General features: G+C 41.5%; 1 protein-coding gene across 3 annotated transcripts; it reads left to right on the forward strand.

Annotated features, from left to right (window-relative positions):
- The first annotated feature begins 1,071 nt into the window (after positions 1 to 1,071).
- On the forward strand, positions 1,072 to 14,277 carry LOC133547216 (gastrula zinc finger protein XlCGF17.1-like). Of its 3 annotated transcripts, XM_061893003.1 has the most exons (3): positions 1,072 to 1,508; positions 7,087 to 7,157; positions 11,937 to 14,277. In XM_061893003.1, exon 3 carries the CDS (start codon positions 12,077 to 12,079, stop codon positions 13,073 to 13,075), a length of 999 nt encoding a protein of 332 aa, XP_061748987.1. In that variant the 5' UTR covers positions 1,072 to 1,508; positions 7,087 to 7,157; positions 11,937 to 12,076; the 3' UTR covers positions 13,076 to 14,277. The 3 variants fall into 3 exon arrangements, with proteins under 3 accessions (XP_061748987.1, XP_061748986.1, XP_061748988.1); XM_061893002.1 differs by lacking the exon at positions 7,087 to 7,157; XM_061893004.1 differs by lacking the exons at positions 1,072 to 1,508; positions 7,087 to 7,157 and adding an exon at positions 10,487 to 10,938.
- The last annotated feature ends 8,404 nt before the right edge of the window (positions 14,278 to 22,681 follow it).

The following is a 22,681-nucleotide window of genomic DNA, read 5'->3' on the forward strand; positions in this document are numbered from 1 at the left end:
TTTGTAACTCAAACACATGATATACAATATTTAATGTGATGTAACTGGAGCCTTAAATAGATCTATATTTCATAACACAGTTAGTATAAATTAGTGAATTGTGAATTATATTTATATAGCACTATTTCTCAAGTGACTCAAAGCGCTTTACATAGTGAAACCCGATATCTAAGTTACATTCAAACCAGTGTGGGTGGCACTGGGAGCAGGTGGGTAAAGTGTCTTGCCCAAGGGCACAACGGCAGCGACTAGGTTGGCAGAAGCGGGAATTGAACCTGCAACCCTCAAGTTGCTGGCACGGCCACTCTACCAACCGAGCTAAACCGCCCCAGCTGTATTTTTTTAACTATCCTTGATCAAAACAACAATTAATTGATGTTTTGATCAAGGATAGTTAAAAAAAAAAAATCAAAGTACAATTCTTAGGGATCCAAAAAGCCCGTAAAAGTGTTAAAAATAAGTATTACTTTTTTTAAAAAACTTAAGTCTCTAGAATCAACTTTGGCCATACGTTTTTGTCATTATTATTATTTATCATTGTTCGTTTGAAGGACTTTTTGTACAAATAAACAACTTTTTTTGTATGTCAAATACTCAAACCATGCAACATTTTCCCCGAAAAATCTTTTTATTTTGATGTGACGTAATTGAACTTTTAGAAGGTCAATGACTCAGCACAATGTTGCATGGATTCATTATTATGTGAGCAATGACAGCTTCAAAGAAAAAATTGTGTGGCAGCTTTCAATCAATCAATCAATGTTTACTTAAATCACTAGTGTCTCAAAGGGCTGCACAAACCACAACACAAACCACCTCGACATCCTCGGTAGGCCCACATAAGGGCATGGAAAACTACAACTTCTTCTTGAATTTCACCCGTTTGCGCTGTTATTCCTCCTTTTAAATGTTTTTTTTTTTTTTTTTTTTTTATTAAATAGCATTTTTTGAAATTGTCGCGGGTTGTTTAAAAGTCACCGCAGGCCACAATTTGTAAAGCAGCTTTAAAACAAACAGCAGTGCAAGGTCGCACCACGCGAAGTTCGAATGTATTTTGTCCCTTCTGCTTTGCCGTCAACACTCCCAAGATGGCGGATAGTGTGCGCATGCGCAAAGTTGGTTTGCCGCACCCGTCATTTTTGTATCCAACAGTCGACCAAGTCTCTGCTCGTCTATCTCCTTCTTGTCTCACATTAGCAATACTGGCGACGTTACGTTTAAAAGTGCAGCTTCTCCTCTTTCTATTATTCTAATATTGGTAGTTTTGCGTCGATATAAACTAGTCGCAGTTGACTTTGGAGCTAATGGGGCTAGCTTAGCTTGTTAGCCGCGAACAAAGAGAGGCGGGAGTTGGCCAAACATCATCAAAGTGGACATTTTAAGTAATTTCAAGTGTGGAAGAAGAAGTATATGTTGTGTTGAAGAAGAAGAGTAGCGCAGTGGGAGGATGAAGGTCTGCAAGAAAAGAGGAGAAGAAGCAACAAGGAGGAGCATCAAGTTGAAGTCAGGTTAGTGATTGATTGACAGCCAACTGCTGACCTTTAACCCGCAGACTCGGGGCGACCTGCTAAAAGTTGTCTGAACGCGTGGATGTAAGACATGTGTGCTTGGACATTTAAAGGCGAACATTATCACAATTTCAAAAGGGATAAAAACAATAAAAGTCAGTTCCCAGTGGCTTGTTGTATTTTTTGAATTTTTTTCAAAATTTTTACCGGTCTCGGAATATCCCAAAATAAAGCTTTAAAGTGCCTTATTTTCGCTCTCTGCGAAGACACTGGCCATTTCCCTGTGACGTCACACAGTGCTGCCAATGTAAACAAACAATGGGAATACCACAGCAAGATATAGTGACATTAGCTCGGATTCAAACTCGGATTTCAGCGACTTAAGCGATTCAACAGATCACGCATGTATTGAAACAGATGGTTGGAGTATGAAAGTATTGAAGAAGAAACTGAAGCTATTGAGCGAATAGCTATTGACGCTATTCATAGCCATAGAATGGCCGAATAGCTGCGTTAGCATCGCCGGTAAAATGTGCGGACCAAACGATCAGGACTTTCGCATCTTGTGACACTGGAGCAACTTAAATCCGTCGATTGGTAAGTGTTTGTTTCGCATTAAACGTGGGTGGAAGGAAACGTAATATAGTTGCAAATGCATCTGCAGGTTATCCATACATCTCTGTGCCATGTCTGCCTTAGCATCGCCGCTCAAATGTGGAGACACTCTGGCACATTCAATGGGGGTCTGGCGGCAGACACTTTGGCATCTTGGGGCCAGTGGTGCAACTTGAATCCCTCCCTGTTAGTGTTGTTACACCCTCCGACAACACACCCACCAGGCATGATGTCTCCAAGGTTCCAAAAAATAGTCCAAAAAACGGAAAATAACAGAGCTGAGACCCGGTGTTTGTAATGTGTTGAAAATGAAAATGGTGGGTGTGTTACCTCGGCGACGTCACATTCTGACGTCATCGCCTCCAGCGCGATAAACAGAAAGGCGTTTAATTCGCCAAAATTCACCCATTTAGAGTTCGGAAATCGGTTAAAAAAATAGATGGTCTTTTTTCTGCACCATCAAGGTATATATTGACGCTTACATAGGTCTGCTGATAATGTTCCCCTTTAAACAATGAGCCCCCAAAGTTAAATATGACATAGTTGTGAGTGGCCCTGCGATGAGGCGGTGACTTGTCCAGGGTGTACCCTGCCTTCCGCCCGATTGTAGCTGCGATAGGCGCCAGCGCCCCCCGCAACCCCAAAAGGGAATAAGCGTTAGAAAATGGATGGATGGATAGTTGTGAGTGCGTGCAAGTGAACATAATGTAGTTGCAAACATAGGCTGACCATATTCTGAAATCCCCAAAAGAGGACACACACATGCATCTGAGGATGTATCTTACAACCATTTAAATAAAACCTTTTTTCTCCTCTGTTGACAGCAGTGTTGGCGCTAGGAATTCTCAAAATGGGGTCCATGGACCCCATCAAGTCATAAAAATGGGGCCCCACAGTAAATTTTTGGGGTCGCACCTTTTCGTAAGAGTTTAGAAAAGAAATGATAAACGTATGCATTGTCCTGTTATATCTCACATTCTATGGGCGGCATAGCTCGGTTGGTAGAGTGGCTGTGCCAGCAACTTGAGGGCTGCAGGTTCGATTCCCGCTTCCGCCATCCTAGTCACTGCCGTTGTGTCCTTGGGCAAGACACTTTACCCACCTGCTCCCAGTGCCACCCACACTGCTTTAAATGTAACTTAGATATTGGGTTTCACTATGTAAAGCGCTTTGAGTCACTAGAGAAAAGCGCTATATAAATATAATTCACTTCACTATGTTGTGTTTTGGGAAAAGGTTGTCATACATGTTACTTAATTCAGTTAAAAAAATGATATAAAAAAAGACAACTTTGTATGCATATGTAAATGTATTCCGTTCCAAACATTCATTCAGTTTGTTCTTTCCATCATGGATCTAAACTTTACCGCTGCTGGTAGTTTGTTCTATGTTTTTATTTAATAAGTTGTAGGTGTGGGGAGAGTGGCCGTGCCAGCAACCTGAGGGTTCCTGGTTCAATCCCCACCTTCTACCAACCTTGTCACGCCTGTTGTGTCCTTGAGCAAGACACTTCAATCAATCAATCAATGTTTATTTATATAGCCCCAAATCACAAATGTCTCAAAGGACTGCACAAATCATTACGACTACAACATCCTCGGAAGAACCCACAAAAGGGCAAGGAAAACTCACACCCAGTGGGCAGGGAGAATTCACATCCAGTGGGAAGCCAGTGACAATGCTGACTATGAGAAACCTTGGAGAGGACCTCAGATGTAGGCCCCGCCCACCTCCAAAGACATGCACCTGGGGATAGGCCACTCCCACTTCCAAAGACATGCACCTGGGGATAGGCCCCTCCCACCTCCAAAAACATGCACCTGGGGATAGGCTCCTCCCACTTCCAAAGACATTCACCTGGGGGTAGGCCCCTCAAGCCTCCAAAAACATGCACCTGGGGGTAGGCCCCTCCCACTTCCAAAGACATGCACCTGGGGATAGGCCCCTCCCACTTCCCAAGACATGTACCTGGGGATAGGTTGATTGGCAACACTAAATGGTCCCTAGTGTGTGAATGTTGTCTATCTGTGTTGGACCTGTGATGATGTCCAGGGTGTACCCCGCTTTCCGCCTGAATGCGGCTGAGATAAGATCCAGCACCCCCCGCGACCCCAAAAGGGACAAGCGGTAGGAAATGGATGGAAGATTCAAAGTAAAATATTATTAGTACCTCAGTTATGTGGGAGAGTCATTACATTCACTTCATACTAGTGTTGTCCCCCATATCAATATTTTGGTACCGGTACCATTATGTATTTCAATACTTTTCGATAATTTTCTAAAAAAAAAAAAGGGACTACAAAAAATGGCGTTATTGTGTTTATTGTAACAACATTTTTTAGGGTGCATGAAACATATGTTTATTATTATTTTAGACCTTAAATAAAATGTTGAACATACTAGACAACTTGTCTTTTGGTAATAAGTATGTCAGCATGTCTGTGATACGCCAACATTTGAAGCGGAGAACGATGTCGGACGTCTGGAGGGAGGATGCTTAGTCCGCCTTGCTAAGAGTGTTAGCTTCTACCTTGTTAGACAGCTAACAAGTGTGACACAAAGTTGTGTGAAAAATAACTTTATCATTTTAGCCAAAATCCGCAGCTAAACTTTGTCTCCATCAATTCAAATACTTTTTAAAGCAGTGTAGGGTTGTCACGATACCAATATTTTGGTGCCGGTCCCAAAATGTATTTCGATACTTTTCGATTATTTTCTTAATAAAGGGGACCACAATAAATGTTGTTATTGTCTTTATTGTAACAAAAAATTTTAGCGTACATGAAACATATGTTTATTATTGTCATTTAGTCCTTAAATAAAATGTTGAACATACTAGACAACTTGTCTTTTAGTAGTAAGTAAACAAATAAAGACCTTGTTTTTACGTCAGCACGTCTGTGATACGTCAATATTTAAAGCGGAGAACGATGTCAGACGTCTGGAGGGAAGATGCGTGGTCCGCCTCGCCAAGAGTGTTAGCTTCTACCTTGCTAGCCAGCTAACAAGTGTGAGACAAAGTTGTGTGAAAAATAACTTAAACTATCATTTTAGTCAGAATCAGCCAGCTAAACTTTGTCTCCATCAATTCAAATACTTTTTAAAGCAGTGTAGCGTTCTCCCGATACCAATATTTTGGTACCGGTCCCAAAATGTATTTCGGTACTTTTCGATACTTTTCTAAATAAAGGGGACCACAAAAAATGTCCTTATTGTCTTTATTTGAACAAAAAATGTTAGGGTACGTGAAACATATGTTTATTATTGTCCTTTAGTCCTTAAATAAAATGTTGAACATACTAGACAACTTGTCTTTTAGTAGTAGGTAAACAAACAAAGACTCCTAATTAGTCTGTTGTAGTAAATGGGTTGTACTTGTTTAGCGCTTGTCTACCTTTTTAAGGGACTCAAAGCGCTTTGACACTATTTCCACATTTACCCATTCACACACATATCGTGTCCTTTATCTACCTATTATTTGGTCTACATTATGAAGGACAAACTGTAAAAAGTAATTATTAATCCACTTGTTCATTTACTGTTGATATCTGCTTATTTTCTGTTTTAACATGTTCTATCTACACCTCTGTTCAAATGTAATAATCACTTATTCTTCTCTTCTTTGATACTTGACATTAGTTTTGGATGATACCACACATTTAGGTGTGGATTTGATACCAAGTAGTTCCAGGATCATACATTGGTCATATTCAAAGTCCTCATGTGTCCAGGGACATATTTACTGACTTTATAAACATGACATGATTTTTTTTTAAACGAAAGAAGAAGTTGTGATGCCCAAAAAATATCGATGTAATCATAGTAGTATCGACAAGATATGCTCCTGTTCTTGGTATCATTACAGTGGATGTCAGGTGTAGATCCATCCATGGCGTTTGTTTACATTGTGACGGCGGTGAGCTATTGTATCCTCCTACGCTGTGTAGTGAAGCACGTTTAGCTATCCCTCGTCCTCCAGTGATAATGGTACTTGTAAGAAGCATACTTTATTTGTCGCCATGGAGACGAGGATTAGTGATTTAGAAGTAGCTAAAACACTACGGATGGATGTTAGCTGCATGTCTTAAAGGGGAACATTATTACAATTTCAGAAGGGTTAAACCCAGTAAAAATCAGTTCCCAGTGGCTTATTTTATTTTTCGAAGTTTTTTTCAAAATTTTACCCGTCCCCGAATATCCCTAAAAAAAGCTTGATTTTCGCTATTTGCTTAAGCCACTGTCCATTTCCCTGTGACGTCACATAGCGATTCCAATACAAACAATGGCGAATAGCACAGCAAGATATAGCGACATTAGCTCAGATTCTGACTTGGATTTCAGCGGCTTAAGCGATTCAACGGATTACGCATGTTTCGAAACAGATGGTCGGAGTATGGAGGCAGATAGCGAAAACGAAATTGAGGAAGAAACTGAAGCTATTGAGCGAATAGCTATTGACGCTATTCGGCCATGCATGTCTGTCTTAGCATCGCCGGTAAAATATGCAGAACAAACGATTGGTAAGTGTTTGTTTGGCATTAAATGTGGGTGGAAGGAAACGCTGGATGTAAATATAGTTTCAAAAGTGCATACAGCTAGCCTAAATCAATCAATCAATCAATCAATCAATGTTTATTTATATAGCCCTAAATCACAAATGTCTCAAAGGACTGCACAAACCATTACGACTACAACATCCTCGGAAGAACCCACAAAAGGGCAAGGAAAACTCACACCCAGTGGGCAGGGAGAATTCCCACCCAGTGGGACGCCAAATAGCATGTTAGCATCGATTAGCTGGCAGTCATGCCGCGACCAAATATGTCTGATTAGCACATAAGTCAATAACATAAACAAAACTCCCCTTTGTGATTTTGTTGACTTTATCGTTGGGAATGCATCTGCTTTGAGTGTCGCAGGATATCCAGACATTCTTGTCATCTCTGTGCCATCTCTGTCGTAGCATCGCCGGTAAAAACCAAACGAGGGACTTTCGCATCTCTTGACACTGGAGCAACTTAAATCCGTCGATTGGTAAGTGTTTGTTTGGCATTAAATGTGGGTGGAGGGAAAGGCTGGATGTAAATATAGCTACAAATGAGGCGTAATGCTGCAATATGTACACACAGCCAGCCTAAATAGCATGTTAGCATCGATTAGCATGCCGTGCTAATCGATGCACATTCTACGTAAATCAACTTGAATCCGTCCCTGATGGTGTTGTTACACCTCCGACAACACACCCACGAGGCATGATGTCTCCAAGGTATCGGAAAACAGTCGAGAAAACGGAAAATAACAGAGCTGATTTGACTCGATGCGTGTGATGTGGTAGGGAATAATGGCGTTGAGTACCGATGTGACGTCACGTTCTGACGTCGTCGCTCAGAGAGCCATAAACAGAAAGGCGTTTAACTCGCCAAAATTCACCCATTTAGAGTTTGGAAATTGGTTAAAAAAATAGATGGTCTTTTTTCTGCACCATCAAGGTATATATTGACGCTTACATAGGTCTGCTGATAATGTTCCCCTTTAAAGCTGCTCTTCCTGAGGGGGTTTCAGTCTTATAACTTCACCTTTATCCTGACTTTTTACACCATTCTACATTTGTCTGCTTGTGAGTACTCTGTGTGTGCGCGCTGCCGAACATGCTCGTCTGCTTGTAAGACAGCAAAGACACGACGTGACGGGGACGGGGTGGTGGGGGACCAGTACGTTTTAGAGGTGGTATAGTACGGAATATGATTCATTAATACCGCGCTACTATACTAATACCGGTATACCGTACTTTTATTATTAGATTGCACAGTACAGTACATATTCCGTACAATTGACCACTAAATGGTAACACCCCAATAAGTTTTTCAACTTGTTTATGTCCACGTACATCAATACACATATTTTTGGGAGTTGGACCAAGATCAAATTATTTAGGGATTAAATACGCTTTGACATGTCTAAAGTGCTGGAATATAATATTCAAATGATGTGTGATTATGTGTGTGGGACACATCCATCCATCCATTTTCTTCCGCTTGTCCCTTACACATGTTGGAATGTTATCTTTGGTAAAGAAACACCTTTTAGGCGCTAAGTACTGGAAAGGTAAACAATATGTAATCTCTCACAAGCATGTTTTGTTGTGTTCATTATTAGTAGGGACCGATTGTCCCTTTGAGACAGAGGACACTATTGAATTTATAGTGTTTTATTCTTTCTTTATTTATTATTATTTCGCAGCTTTGAGCTGTAATTTGACCCCCTTAACGTGCTTCAAAACTCACCAAATTTGACACCCACATCAGGACTGGCGAACATTGCGATTTAATCAAAAAACCTAACCCCAAAACCAAAAATTGCGCTCTAGCGCCCCCTAGGAAGAAAACAGACAAAACTGCCTGTAACTTCCAGTAGGAATGTCGTAGCGACATGAAACAAAAACCTCTATGTAGGTCTCACTTAGACCTAGATTTCATACACTGAAATCCTTCAGCAAAAATCAACAGGAAGTTTGCAATTCCCCTTTCAAAACAAAAGTTTTGTAAAAACACTCACCTTTGCTTCTTTGAGCTGTAATTTGACCCCCTTAACATGCTTCAAAACTCACCAAATTTGACACACACATCAGGACTGGCGAACATTGCGATATAATCAAAAAAACCTTACCCCAAAACTCTAAATTGCGCTATAGCGCCACCTAGGAATAAAACACAGACAAAACTGCTCCTAGGAAGAAAACAGACAAAACTGCTTGTAACTTCCAGTAGGAATGTCATAGAGACAGGAAACACAAACCTCTATGTAGGTCTCACTTAGACCTACATTTCATATATTGACAACTCTCAGCAAAAATCCGCAGAAAGTTTGCAATTCCCCCATCAAAAGAAAAGTTTTGTAAAAACCGACCGTTTTTTTACAAAACTTTTGTTACGGCTACGGTTTTGATTTTATTAGCCTTCAAAGAACCGCTGCGCTGACAACCATTTCAAAGATGGATGCCGTGAGCAGACACAGTGAGGGAGACGGGTTTTTCTTCGTTTTTTTCTGTACCGTCTGCTGCTGGTGCGCACGCACCAACATTCGTGAGGGAGGGGCTGTGATCGTCTATACCCAGATGGCTGCCAGGTGCTGTAGCTAAGCCGGTATGTTTTAAAGTTGTCGTTTGCCTGCGTATCGTAGAAACAAGCGTCCAACATTTTACAACTAATTGTAAGCTTATGCCGACCATCAGGGCCGAGTTGCGAGGAGAGAGTGTGTTGATGTTAAGATATTACGCCGAGTTGGTAAGTCTATCTGTTTGTTAATAGTAGCTACTAGCCGTACCCATGTATTTTCATTCTAACTTGTATCCGTCAGTAGACACGTTATGGAAGAAAAAAACTACGACATGTATATTACTTAGCAGTTCTAACTTATATCTGTCAGTAGACACGTTATGGAAGGTAAAAACTACAACATTTATAACAAAAAGTACTGTATAGTTGTAACTTATATCTCTCAGTAGACACGTTATGGAAGGTAAAAACTACAACATAACACAAGGTAGTGTATAGTTCTAACTTATATCTGTCAGTAGACACGTTAAGGAAGGTAAAACTACAACCTTTATGATAAAAAGTACTGTATAGTTCTAACTTATATCTGTCAGTAGACACCTTATGGAAGGTAAAAACTACAACATTTATAATTAAAAAGTACTGTATTGTTCTAACTGATATCTCTCAGTAGACAGGTTATGGAAGGTAAAAACTACAATATAATACAAAGTAGTGTGTTGTTGTAACTTATATCTGGGAAGCCCAGACTTCCCTGTCCTCAGCCACTTCCACATATACTCGGTCCCGTCCATCGCTGCTTGCAGCTTTAAAGGCCGACTGAAATGAGATGTTCTTATTTAAAGGGGGATAGCAGCTCCATTCTATGTGTCATACTTCATCATTTCGCGATATTGCCACATTTTTGCTGAAAGTATTTAGTAGAGAACATCCACGATAAAGTTTGCAACTTTTGGTCGCTATTAAAAAAAGCCTTGCCCGCACGGGAAGTAGCAGACGATGTGAGCGTTACATCACGGGTTGTAGAGCTCCTCACATCTGAACATTGTTTACAATCATGGCCACCAGCAGCAAGAGCGATTCGGACCGAGAAAGCGGGGCGGCATGGCGTAGTGGGTAGAGCGGCCGGCCAGAAACCTGCGGGTTGCAGGTTCGCTTCCCACCTATTGACATCCAAAAAATCGCTCCCGGTGTGTCCTTGGGCAGGACACTTCACCCTTTTCCCCCGGTACCGCTCACACTGGTGAATGAATGATAGGTGGTGGTTGGAGGGGGCGTAGGCGCAAACTGCCAGCCACGCTTCTGTCAGTGTAGTTGTGGCTACAGATAGCTTACCACCACCAGGTGTGAATGAATGATGAGTTCCCACTTTTCTGTGAGCGCTTTGAGTGTCTAGAAAATCGCGATATAAATCTAAGTTATTATCAATGCGACGATTTCCCCATTAATTTGAGCGAGGATGAAAGATTCGTGGATGAGGAAAGTGAGAGTGAAGGACTAGAACAAAAAAAAGAGAGGGCAGTGGGAGCGATTCAGATGTTATTAGACACATTTACTAGGATAATTCTGGAAAATCCCTTATCTGCTTATTGTGTTACTAGTGTTGTAGTGAGATTATACTGTCGTACCTGAAAGTCGGAGGGGTGTGGCCACGGGTGTGGTGACCGCCAGTGTCTCTGAGGGAAGCCACGGAGGAGGCAGGAGCGTCACAGCTGCCTCTTTTTACACGAGGAACGACGAAAGCTCCGCTCATGTCTACGGTAAGAGCCGACTTATTACCACAATTTTCTCATGCCGGTTGACATGTGGTCGGGAACCATGTTCGCTTGACCGCTCTGTTCCATAGTAAAACTTCACTTTCAGGAATGTAAACAAGGAAACACCGGCTGTGTTTGTGTTGCTGAAGGCAGCTGCAATACACCGCTTCCCACCTACATCTTTCTTCTTTGATGTCTCCATTATTAATTGAACAAATTGCAAATGTTTCAGCAACACAGATGTCCAGAATACTGTGTAATTATGCGATTAAAGCAGACTACTTATAGCTTGGATCGGGCTGGAAAAAAATGTCCGCTACAACCCGAGACGTCACGCGCACGCGTCGTCATTCCGCGACGTTTTCAACAGGACACTTCGCGGGAAATTTTAAATTGCAATTTAGTAAACTGAAGCGGCCATATTGGCATGTGTTGCAATGTTAATATTTCATCATTGATATATAAACTATCAGACTGCGTGGTCGGTAGTAGTGGCTTTTAGTAGACCTTTAATTTTTAAATGTGTTTTTATTAATCAGTCCCAACAAAATAATACAATTCCAAAACCAAACTTGGCCCAGCAACGTTCAGACTAGCAATTGTGAGGACACACAAACATGACACAAAACTATCCAAAAGTAGTCAAACAAAAATGGATAATATCAATGACAGTATCAATATTAATAATAATAATTCCAACATGAATGTTGTCTGTCTATCTGTGTTGGCCCTGCGATGAGGTGGCGACTTGTCCAGGGTGTATACCGCCTTCCGCCCGATTGTAGCTGAGATAGACACTAGCGCCCCCCGCGACCCCAAAGGGAATAAGCGGTAAAAAGTGGATGGATGGATGGTTCAGTGATTTCCGAGTGTGTATAATACATTTTGGAGCACATAGAACAACAACATTGTAATAATAATGATAATCAGGACTACTTTGGTCCGAGTAACCGTGAAATGTTCATAATGGTACAGTACATCCATATTTTGTCTTCTCGCAGATGTCCGTGAGGAACATCTTCCTCCCCAGCAGCAGGAGTGGAGCTCCGAGATAGAGCAGGAGGAGGCACAGCCCTGCCACTTCAAAGAGGAAGAGGAGGACCACAGCATCAGCCATCTTGAAGGATTGGAGGAGTTCCCGATGATCCGTGTGGTCGTGAAGAGTGAAGAAGATGAGGTGAAAGGTGAGAGTGAGGAGAGGAGAGAGGAGGAGCCTCCGAGCAGCAGCTCATCAAGTCAACACAGGACAAGAGAAGGTGATGGTGGAGGATCACAAGCAGACTTAGCTCCACTCTCAGAGAGCGAGGACACCACGTCTCCTGACACTGATGATGAGGACGTAAAAGCTGGTACCACATGTCACTCTGACAACACGCGCTTTCAATGCCCTCAATGTGACAAAATATTTGGCAACAAGAAAAATCTGACAAGACACACGAGATCTCACACTGGGAAGAAACCCTTCAGCTGCTCGGTGTGCGGTAAAAGCTTTTCTTTCAAGGGCGGTTTGACCGCGCACACACGAACACACACGGGGGAGAAACCCTTCCTTTGCTCAGTGTGTGGTAAAAGTTTCTCTTTAAGAGGTAACCTGTTGATGCACGCGAGGACACACACCGGAGAGAGACCGTTTTCCTGCTCAATCTGCAATTCTACTTTCGGAGTCCACGCGGTGTTGACCAAACACATGCGAACGCACACAGGAGAGAAACCTTTTGCCTGCTCATTTTGCGGCAAAAGATTTGCCGAAAGTTCCCATTTGATAACCCACGTGAGGTCGCACACCGGCGAAAAGCCTTTTTCCTGCTCCGTCTGCCAAACCAGCTTCAGCGATCGCTCGGGGTTGGTGAAACACACGAGGACGCACACCGGGGAGAAACCTTTCACCTGCTCGGTTTGCGGTAAAAAATTCTCCATCAAGGGACACATGAAAACGCACGAGAGAACGCACACGGGGGAAAAACCATATTCCTGCTCGTTCTGCAACAAAAGTTTTGCAGACCGTTCGGCGTTTGTCCGCCACACCAGAACACACACGGGCGAGAAAGTCTTCAGTTGCAGTGTGTGTGACCAAAGGTTCTCGTACAAGTATCAAGTCACCAATCACAAGTGCGCAGGCGACGACAACAGCAGTCCTTGAAGCTGCTGGACTTATTTGTGCTGTAAACATCACTTAGTATTTCACTGAAATATTATTGGAATGGAAACCGTGCAAAAATATGTATTTTATCTTTGTTAAATGTACGTACCTTGCTGTGTAGGGCACGCCACCGAATGTAATGTTGCAACTACGTAGTAGCGTCGCTGGTCTTAAGTACTACACCATATTGCCAAAAGTATTTGGCCACTCACATATGAAATTCAAGTGCCCTCCCATAGGGTTCAATATGATGCAAGTCCACCTTTTGCAGTTATTACAGCTTCAACTCTAAGGGGAGGGCTGTCCACAAGATTGCAGAGTGTGTTTATAGGAATTTTCCACCATTCTTCCAAAAGCGCATTGGTGAGGTCACACAGAAGACCTGGCTCTCTGCCTCCGTTCTAATTCATCCCAACAGTGTTCTATCAGGTTCAGGTCAGGACTCTGTGCAGGCCAGTCAAGTTCATCCACACCAGACTCTGTCATCCATGTCTTTATGGGACTTGCTTTGTGCACTGGTTGCACAGTCATGTTGGAAGAGGAAGGGGCCCGCTCCAAACTGTTCCCACAAGGTTGGGAGCCTGGAATTGTCCAAAATGTTTTGGTATCCTGGAGCATTCCAAGTTCCTTTCACTAGAACTAAGGGGCCAAGCCCAACTCCTGAAACACAACCCCACACCATAATTCCTCCTCCACCAAATGTTACACTTGGCACAATGTAGTTCAAAATGTAGCGTTCTCCTGGCAACCTCCAAACCCAGACTGGTCCCTCAGATTGCCAGATGGAAAAGTGTGATTCATCAGTCCAGAGAAGGCATCTCCACTGCTCTAGAGTCCAGTGGTGATGTCCTTTACACCACCGGATGGATCGTACTTTCTCCGTCACTTATTGTTTGTCTTTGGTACACTAATGTGTATATTTTAGGCCATTGTTTTTTTCTTTTATTTTATTTTTCAAAAATATATATATATATTTTTATATTGCTATTTTTATCTTTGGTATGAAAATTAAAATGTAACATAAGTTATTTTTTTGGGGTTCTTTGTATTAAGACATTTTATTATTTGATCATGTTGTACTGCATTTTAATCTTTTGTTTTGTGATTGTGTGATGTTTTTTGCCTGGACCTCTGGAAGAATAGTCTCTACTGCGGTGTAGACTTATGGGGATCTTTAATAAAATAAACTAAACTGCATCCCACGCTTTGCATTGGACTTGGTGATGTATGACTTAGATGCAGCTGCACGGCCATGGAAACCATTCCATGAAGCTCTCTGCGTACTGTACGTGGGCTAATTGGAAGGTCCCATGAAGTTTGGAGCTGTGTAGCAAGTGACTGTGCAGAAAGTCTTTGCACTATGCTGACCTCTCTGTCAGTTTACCTGGCCTACCACTTGGTGGCTGAGTTGCTGTTGTTCCCAAACTCTTCACTTGTCCTATAATAAAGCCAACAGTTGACTTTGGAATATTTAGGAACGAGGAAATTTCACGACTAGATTTGTTGCACAAGTGGCATCCTATGACAGTTCCATGCTGGAAATAACTGAAAGCGGCCCATTCTTTCACAAATGTTTGTAGAAACAGTCTCCATGCCTGAGTGCTTGTTTGATACACCGGACCAAGTGATGAGGACACCCAACTCTCATCATTTGGATGGGTGGCCTAATAATTTTGTCAATATCGTGTATGTGAACTTTTAAGACAAACCTCCTCTGTCGTCAATGAGATGAGCTTTCACTCTGCTATTTTGGTGCCGAAACATAAGAAGTAAGGACTTTAAAAAATGTTTTCAAGCAAAGTGAACGGCTCGCAACTAATAAGTACTTTGATCTGTTTGTGTCCCTGGAGGGAGTACTCGTGCTGACTCTTTTATTTTGGAGTGTTGTTGCCATCATGGATTGTGGTCCTGTGCTAACACAACCAGCATTACTCCTCAAGCTTTGCTGTCTCAAGCACTTCCTGTTTAGCTCGGGAGCAAAGACAAGCGTCTTCCATGGGCGCCTTTCCTTCCCTTCAGACCAAACGAGGACCGGGACCGCAAGGAACCTTTCAACTGATGTGTGCGTGTAACTGATGTGTGTGTGTAACTGATGTGTGTGTGTAACTGACGTGTGCGTGTAACTGATGTGTGTGTGTAACTGACGTGTGCGTGTAACTGCTGTGTCCGTGTAACTGATGTGCGTGTGTAACTGATGTGTGCGTGTAACTGTTGTGTGCGTGTAACTGACGTGTGGTAACTGATGTCTGTGTGTAACTGACGTATGCGTGTAACTGACGTGTGTTTGTAACTGCTGTGTCCGTGTAACTGATGTGTGCGTGTAACTGATGTGTGTGTGTGTGTAACTGATGTGTGCATGCAACTTATGTGTGCGTGTAACTGATGTGTGTGTGTGTGTGTGTGTGTAACTGATGTGTGCGTGTAACTGCTGTGTCCGTGTAACTGATGTGTGCGTGTAACTGATGTCTGTGTGTAACTGACATGTGGTAACTGATGTCTGTGTAACTGACGTATGCGTGTAACTGATGTGTCCGTGTAACTGATGTGTGCGTGTAACTGATGTGTGCGTGTAACTGATGTGTGTGTGTAACTGATGTGTGCATGCAACTGATGTGTGTGTGTAACTGATGTGTGCGTGTAACTGATGTGTGCGTGTGTAACTGATGTGTGCGTGTAACTGCTGTGTGCGTGTAACTGCTGTGTCCGTGTAACTGATGTGTGCGTGTAACTGATGTGTGCATGCAACTGATGTGTGCGTGTAACTGATGTCTGTGTGTAACTGATGTCTGTGTGTAACTGACGTGTGGTAACTGATGTCTGTGTGTAACTGACGTATGCGTGTAACTGATATGTGCATGCAACTGATGTGTGCGTGTAACTGATGTCTGTGTGTAACTGACGTGTGGTAACTGATGTCTGTGTGTAACTGACGTATGCGTGTAACTGATGTGTGCATGCAACTGATGTGTGCGTGTAACTGATGTCTGTGTGTAACTGATGTCTGTGTGTAATTGACGTGTGGTAACTGATGTCTGTGTGTAACTGACGTATGCGTGTAACTGACGGGTGTTTGAAACCAGGAAGAGTGTATATTTTAACTCTGAATGATTTGTTGCAGTTCAGACTCCTGCCAGCACCTTCTCATGCGTCTGTGCACACCTGAGGACACGCCCACGGGCGCACACATCCATGGACGAGCCGCGCGCGTCTCCGCCCTGCAGCAGCCGCCAGCTGCAATCATCACAGCTGCCGCTTATGAAGGAGCTGCCTTTACAAGCCTGAACAACCTGGCATGTAGTCTTCTGTTGGAGTACATGCCCTCCGGCGTCTTTAAAGTGAGTTGTGTGTCTCACCTTTTTTCCATGGATCTCCCTCTGGACTCAGACTGCCTCCCTCCATCCTTGACTCCCCCCACTTGGACACGGATCTTGTCTCTTCAGTCCTGCCCTACGGACTTCCGTGATGTTTCGTTCTCCACAACATTTGGTAACAAACACCTCAGCTAATCACACACATAGCCTCACACTTTTGGATCTCGTCCACACTCCATTTCCTTAGTTTATTTTATATTGTTTGATTATTATATATATATATAATATACACACACATATAAAATTAATCTTTGGACATTACTGCCACCTGGTGTCAGTCTGCCATTATCTCCCCTCTTTTCATGATTGACCCCTTGTGCTGCAGGTAATTCAGGAAGTAATTATAACCTCAAAATGACAATATTATCAATAATATTTCTATCTACATGAAATACATGAGTGTTGAGCATAGATCTATGACCATAGAGTTGGTGACTCACACAGTGTTTAACAAAGTCTTCCAGTTGTAAGTCATGGTTGCAACTTTTATCCGTCAGCAGCAATGCATTATGGGTTCTTTGTAGTCCTTTGTTGTGACTTTCAAATGGTGCCATGATTCAAAGTAGCCTTGTCTCTAAACACTGGCCACCCATGGACTCACATATTTAGAGAGTCTAGACCAGGGGTCAGCAACCTTTTTGAAAGCAAGAGCTACTTCTTGGGTACTGATTAATGCCAAGGGCTACCAGTTTGATACACACTTAAATACATTGCCAGAAATAGCCAATTTGCTCAATTTACCTTTAACTCTATGTTATTATTAATAATTAATGATATTTATCTTTGTGGAAACACTGATCATCTTAATGATTTCTCACAATAAAAATATATAGAAACAGATAAATATGTTTATAAATATATTTCGACTCTTTAAAATTCAACATTCAACCGAAAAAAGAAGAGAAAAACTAGATTATTCGGATCTTTTTGAAAAAAATTAAAGAATTTATGGAACATCATTAGTAATTTTTGATAATTGGGGCGGTTTAGCTCGGTTGGTAGAGTGGCTGTGCCAGCAACTTGAGGGTTGCAGGTTCGATTCCCGCTTGTGCCATCCTAGTCACTGCCGTTGTGTCCTTGGGCAAGACACTTTACCCACCTGCTCCCAGTGCCACCCACACTGGTTTAAATGTAACTTAGATATTGGGTTTCACTATGTAAAGTGCTTTGAGTCACTAGAGAAAAAGCGCTATATAAATATAATTCGCTAATTCACTTCATAATTAAGATTACTTTTAGAATTTTGATGACATGTTTTAAATAGGTTAAAATCCAATCTGCACTTTGTTAGAATATATAACAAATTGGACCAAGCTATATTTCTAACAAAGACAAATCATTATTTTGAATTTTGATCATAAGTTTGAAGAAATATTTCCCAAATATTCTTCGTCGAAAAAACAGAAGCTAAAATGAAGAATTAAATTAAATTGTATTTATTATTCTTTACAATAAAAAAACTAAATTTACTTGAACATTGATTTAAATTGTCAGGAAAGAAGAGGAAGGAATTTAAAAGGTAAAAAGGTATATGTGTTTAAAAATCCTAAAATCATTTTTAAGCTTGTATTTTTTTCTCTAAAATTGTCTTTCTGAAAGTTACAAGAAGCAAAGTAAAAAAAAAATTATGAATTTATTTAAACAAGTGAAGACCAAGTCTTTAAAATATTTTCTTGGATTTTCAAATTCTATTTGAGTTTTGTCTCTCTTAGAATTAAAAATGTCCAGCAAAGCGAGACCAGCTTGCTAGTAAATAAATACAATTTTAAAAATAGAGGCAGCTCACTGGTAAGTGCTGCTATTTGAGCTATTTTTAGAACAGGCCAGCGGGCGACTCATCTGGTCCTTAGGGGTGACCGCGTTGGTGACCCCTGGTCTAGATCTAACCCTTGCAAGTCCCTGAGCGTCCACCCATGTCATGTCCCAACACTCATTTTCTAGTATGACTTTTTAAAAGGTTGCTTACATTGCTGCAGACAATCTATGTTCGCCTACACAACAACAGTGAATACAACTGTTTTAAGAGAAACCATACAAGATCACCAGGGCAAACCAGGAAGTGTTAGCCTGTCTACTAACCTTCAGTAAGTCAGTCACGGATGATACCGAGGATTCACCACAAAATGAAGAGCCGTGTTTCAGGCTCACATCAACTTCAGGCAGATCCAAAGCGATCCAAACTCTCCATCAAATATGAGCATAGATGTCTTGTTGGAAGTGGTGCTCGTATACATTTACAGATCTTACTTTCCAAGACAGGGATGGATCATAGGATAGGATAGGACTTTATTGTCGTTGCACAAGTACAACGAAATTATGTTTTCAGCACAAACCCGTTCAAGATGAGGCAAACAAACAGTGTACAGGGTTACAAACAAACAGTGTACAGAGTTACAAACAAACAGTGTACAGGGTTACAAACAAACAGTGTACAGGGTTACAAACAAACAGTGTACAGGGTTACAAACGAACAGTGTACAGGGTTACAAACAAACAGCATACAGGGTTACAAACAAACAGCGTACAGGGTTACAAACAAACAGTGTACAGGGTTACAAACAAACAGTGTACAGGGTTACAAACAAACAGTGTACAGGGTTACAAACAAACAGTGTACAGGGTTACAAACAAACAGTGTACAGGGTTACAAACAAACAGTGTACAGGGTTACAAACAAACAGTGTACAGGGTTACAAACAAACAGTGTACAGGGTTACAAACAAACAGTGTACAGGGTTACAAACAAACAGTGTACAGAGTTACAAACAAACAGTGTACAGGGTTACAAACAAACAGCGTACAGGGTTACAAACAAACAGTGTACAGGGTTACAAACAAACAGCGTACAGGGTTACAAACAAACAGTGTACAGGGTTACAAACAGTGTACAGGGTTACAAACAAACAGCGTACAGGGTTACGAACAAACAGCGTACAGGGTTACAAACAAACAGTGTACAGAGTTACAAACAAACAGTGTACAGGGTTACAAACAAACAGTGTACAGGGTTACAAACAAACAGTGTACAGGGTTACAAACAAACAGTGTACAGGGTTACAAACAAACAGTGTACAGGGTTACAAACAAACAGTGTACAGAGTTACAAACAAACAGCGTACAGGGTTACAAACAAACAGCGTACAGGGTTACAAACAAACAGCGTACAGGGTTACAAACAAACAGTGTACAGGGTTACAAACAAACAGCGTACAGGGTTACAAACAAACAGTGTACAGGGTTACAAACAAACAGTGTACAGGGTTACAAACAAACAGTGTACAGGGTCACAAACAAACAGTGAACAGAGTTAGAAACAAACAGTGTACAGGGTTACAAACAAACAGTGTACAGGGTTACAAACAAACAGCATACAGGGTTACAAACAAACAGCGTACAGGGTTACAAACAAACAGCGTACAGGGTTACAAACAAACAGTGTACAGGGTTACAAACAAACAGTGTACAGAGTTACAAACAAACAGTGTACAGAGTTACAAACAAACAGTGTACAGGGTTACAAACAAACAGCGTACAGGGTTACAAACAAACAGCGTACAGGGTTACAAACAAACAGCGTACAGGGTTACAAACAAACAGCGTACAGGGTTACAAACAAACAGCGTACAGGGTTACAAACAAACAGTGTACAGGGTTACAAACAAACAGTGTACAGGGTTACAAACAAACAGTGTACAGGGTTACAAACAAACAGTGTACAGGGTTACAAACAAACAGTGTACAGAGTTACAAACAAACAGTGTACAGGGTTACAAACAAACAGCGTACAGGGTTACAAACAAACAGCGTACAGGGTTACAAACAAACAGCGTACAGGGTTACAAACAAACAGTGTACAGGGTTACAAACAGTGTACAGGGTTACAAACAAACAGCGTACAGGGTTACGAACAAACAGCGTACAGGGTTACAAACAAACAGTGTACAGAGTTACAAACAAACAGTGTACAGGGTTACAAACAAACAGTGTACAGGGTTACAAACAAACAGTGTACAGGGTTACAAACAAACAGTGTACAGGGTTACAAACAAACAGTGTACAGGGTTACAAACAAACAGTGTACAGGGTTACAAACAAACAGTGTACAGGGTTACAAACAAACTGTGCACAGGGTTACAAACAAACAGTGTACAGAGTTACAAACAAACAGTGTACAGGGTTACAAACAAACAGTGTACAGGGTTACAAACAAACAGTGAACAGGGTTACAAACAAACAGTGTACAGGGTTACAAACAAACAGTGTACAGAGTTACAAACAAACAGTGTACAGGGTTACAAACAAACAGCGTACAGGGTTACAAACAAACAGTGTACAGGGTTACAAACAAACAGCGTACAGGGTTACAAACAAACAGTGTACAGGGTTACAAACAGTGTACAGGGTTACAAACAAACAGCGTACAGGGTTACGAACAAACAGCGTACAGGGTTACAAACAAACAGTGTACAGAGTTACAAACAAACAGTGTACAGGGTTACAAACAAACAGTGTACAGGGTTACAAACAAACAGTGTACAGGGTTACAAACAAACAGTGTACAGGGTTACAAACAAACAGTGTACAGAGTTACAAACAAACAGTGTACAGGGTTACAAACAAACAGCGTACAGGGTTACAAACAAACAGCGTACAGGGTTACAAACAAACAGCGTACAGGGTTACAAACAAACAGTGTACAGGGTTACAAACAAACAGCGTACAGGGTTACAAACAAACAGCGTACAGGGTTACAAACAAACAGCGTACAGGGTTACAAACAAACAGCGTACAGGGTTACAAACAAACAGTGTACAGGGTTACAAACAAACAGCGTACAGGGTTACAAACAAACAGCGTACAGGGTTACAAACAAACAGTGTACAGGGTTACAAACAAACAGTGTACAGGGTTACAAACAAACAGTGTACAGGGTTACAAACAAACAGTGTACAGGGTTACAAACAAACAGCGTACAGGGTTACGAACAAACAGCGTACAGGGTTACGAACAAACAGTGTACAGGGTTACAAACAAACAGTGTACAGGGTTACAAACAAACAGTGTACAGGGTTACAAACAAACAGTGTACAGGGTTACAAACAAACAGTGTACAGGGTTACAAACAAACAGTGTACAGGGTTACAAACAAACAGTGTACAGAGTTACAAACAAACAGTGTACAGGGTTACAAACAAACAGTGTACAGGGTTACAAACAAACAGTGTACAGGGTTACAAACAAACAGTGTACAGGGTTACAAACAAACAGTGTACAGGGTTACAAACAAACAGCGTACAGGGTTACGAACAAACAGCGTACAGGGTTACAAACAAACAGTGTACAGGGTTACAAACAAACAGTGTACAGGGTTACAAACAAACAGTGTACAGGGTTACAAACAAACAGTGTACAGGGTTACAAACAAACAGTGTACAGGGTTACAAGCAAACAGTGTACAGGGTTACAAACAAACAGTGTACAGGGTTACAAACAAACAGTGTACAGGGTTACAAACAAACAGTGTACAGGGTTACAAACAAACAGTGTACAGGGTTACAAACAAACAGTGTACAGAGTTACAAACAAACAGTGTACAGGGTTACAAACAAACAGCGTACAGGGTTACAAACAAACAGTGTACAGGGTTACAAACAAACAGCGTACAGGGTTACAAACAAACAGTGTACAGGGTTACAAACAGTGTACAGGGTTACAAACAAACAGCGTACAGGGTTACGAACAAACAGCGTACAGGGTTACAAACAAACAGTGTACAGAGTTACAAACAAACAGTGTACAGGGTTACAAACAAACAGTGTACAGGGTTACAAACAAACAGTGTACAGGGTTACAAACAAACAGTGTACAGGGTTACAAACAAACAGTGTACAGAGTTACAAACAAACAGCGTACAGGGTTACAAACAAACAGCGTACAGGGTTACAAACAAACAGCGTACAGGGTTACAAACAAACAGTGTACAGGGTTACAAACAAACAGCGTACAGGGTTACAAACAAACAGTGTACAGGGTTACAAACAAACAGTGTACAGGGTTACAAACAAACAGTGTACAGGGTCACAAACAAACAGTGAACAGAGTTAGAAACAAACAGTGTACAGGGTTACAAACAAACAGTGTACAGGGTTACAAACAAACAGCATACAGGGTTACAAACAAACAGCGTACAGGGTTACAAACAAACAGCGTACAGGGTTACAAACAAACAGTGTAC

This window comes from Nerophis ophidion, linkage group LG02, assembly GCF_033978795.1.
Source record: "Nerophis ophidion isolate RoL-2023_Sa linkage group LG02, RoL_Noph_v1.0, whole genome shotgun sequence".
In the NCBI taxonomy this organism is placed as follows: domain Eukaryota; kingdom Metazoa; phylum Chordata; class Actinopteri; order Syngnathiformes; family Syngnathidae; genus Nerophis; species Nerophis ophidion.